This window comes from Sinocyclocheilus grahami, unplaced genomic scaffold (assembly GCF_001515645.1).
Source record: "Sinocyclocheilus grahami isolate Dianchi unplaced genomic scaffold, SAMN03320097.WGS_v1.1 scaffold645.1, whole genome shotgun sequence".
Lineage (NCBI taxonomy): Eukaryota > Metazoa > Chordata > Actinopteri > Cypriniformes > Cyprinidae > Sinocyclocheilus > Sinocyclocheilus grahami.
The window spans coordinates 540,703-542,805 of record NW_015505824.1 but is presented as its reverse complement, the minus strand read 5'-3'; the positions used below and the strand labels follow the sequence as shown (position 1 = coordinate 542,805).

Genomic DNA, 2,103 nt, shown 5'->3' with positions numbered 1-2,103 from the left:
GCCACTGACGATTCAAATGAGAGTTTTGAGCAGTGTAGAGTAGCGCTTGTTTATCGTTTCTCCGATCACAATGATTGTTTACGTGGCACGATATGCAATACAACGCATAAAAAGACAGTATAAGTCATTATAATCAGTAATTATGTCCCCACTGGACGCAAAGGAGACATGTTTCAGATTGATCAATCATGCTCTTACTAAACGTGGTATGTCTAAAATGTCATGGTGTCCTGCACTGCAGTGGTTTCAACTGTTTTTGCTTTTTGGACCTCAAGTGGCAAAATAAAAATTCTAAATGGTTTAATATACAGTGTGCTTACAATAAAACATTTACATGTATTAATATTACAGTGACAGGCCTAGTAGGTCATTGTGTGCATGTAGCTTAAACAGCAAAGTGCTAGCAATGCCCTGGGATTCCCAGGGAAATCATATAGACAAAATTGAATATATATGATGTTTAAAAATATGCCATATTACATATACAATATTAATGTAATGTAACACATATGCATTTAAAAAAATGAGTGATTACCTTGTCACGGTCAATGTTTTTATTTTTGTCCATCTTTGCTTGTTTCATAGGACTCTTCACCTCGAGTATCTGCAAAATTGTCATAATTTAAATACATTACTATATATATATATATATATATATCATCTTTCAAATGTTTGGGGTCGATAAGATTTTTTTTATGGTTTTGAAAGAAGTCTGACCAAGGCTGCATTTATCTGATCAAAACTACAGCAAAAATGTGCTCAATATTGATACATTTTTGTTAGTAGGGCTGGGCGATATGTCCAAAAAAATTATCACAGTAAAATTTTTCATGTCAATCGATACTGATAATTATTACAATAAATTTCAAATCTTTATTTCTTTCAAGTTTAAAGGCAGATTTTTGCTCCTAACTGAAAGCCTAAACTGTGGTTTTAAAGGAGTCATATGATGCGATTTCAAGTTTTCCTTTCTCTTTGGAGTGTTACATGCTGTTCGTGCATAGATAATATCCCTAAAGTTGCAAAGACTAAAGTCTCAAACCCAAAGTTATATTCTTTATAAAAGTTAAGACTTGTCCACACCCTCCTAAAATGCCTCGTTTAAACACGCCCCCACATGTCTATGTCACTGTGTGGGAAGATTTGCATAACACCGCCCAAATGTATATGCAAAGAAAGAAGGCGTAACTTTGATTCTCACTGTAGTATTGTTACTGCTGCAGCCTTGTCATGGAGACGCTGTGTGTTTCATTGTGAAAGCGAAACTACTTTGTTTGGCCTTCCAAAAGAGGACACAACTAGAAATCAGTGGTTAAGTTGTATTTACAACACTGTTCAAGAGCGGTTCAACCCAAATATTCAGATCATGTGTGCAGCGCATTTTACGGAGGACTGTTTCCTGAACCTGGGAAAGTAGCCTACAATGCCGTCTACACACAAAGGCTGTTTCTATAAAGTGGGGCAGTTCCAAATTTGCAAGGACAGTCTGGCGCTTCTGACTCACAGCCTGTAAGTACGCTTTCATATTAAAATAATTTGCCACTGACGATTCAAATGAGAGTTTTGAGCAGTGTAGAGTAGCGCTTGTTTATCGTTTCTCCGATCACAAACGCAGGCATGGTTTTTTGTTTACGTGGCACGATATGCAATGCAACGCATAAAAAGACAGTATAAGTCATTATAATCAGTAATTATGTCCCCACTGGACGCAACAAATGCCTCGTTTGTAATGGGTTTTTATTGGTTTTGTGTAGTGGTCGACCGATATTGGCTTTTTGACAGCCGATGCCGATGCTGATATCTTGAAAAGCAGGGTGGCCGATGGCCGATATAAAGCATTTATTTTAATTAATATTTAAGAAATTTTAAATAATTTGAAATCAAGAATTTAATGTTTAAAGCCTTCGATTTGCACAGACCGAAAATCACACAGAGAACACGCGATCATGCAGGTCACATGCACACTTCACAAGATCTCACAACTGGATTCGACTAAGTCTGCAAGGTTTGTGAAATTAAATGTTCATTAGTCATTCAAAGATTTGTTTAAATGATATAAATGCGTATTTGCTGAATGCTGACGGCAAACGAGAAAGTATTATA

At 36.2% G+C, this 2,103-nt stretch overlaps 1 protein-coding gene across 1 annotated transcript in view; it reads right to left on the bottom strand.

The window, feature by feature from the left end:
- Positions 1-2,103, bottom strand: part of mllt3 (MLLT3 super elongation complex subunit) — a 51,653-nt gene that overhangs the window by 5,913 nt on the left and 43,637 nt on the right. The window contains exon 13 of the mRNA XM_016242064.1: positions 536-604. Within this exon, the coding sequence (XP_016097550.1) occupies positions 536-604 (69 nt within the window). The remainder of the gene's footprint in view (positions 1-535; positions 605-2,103) is intronic.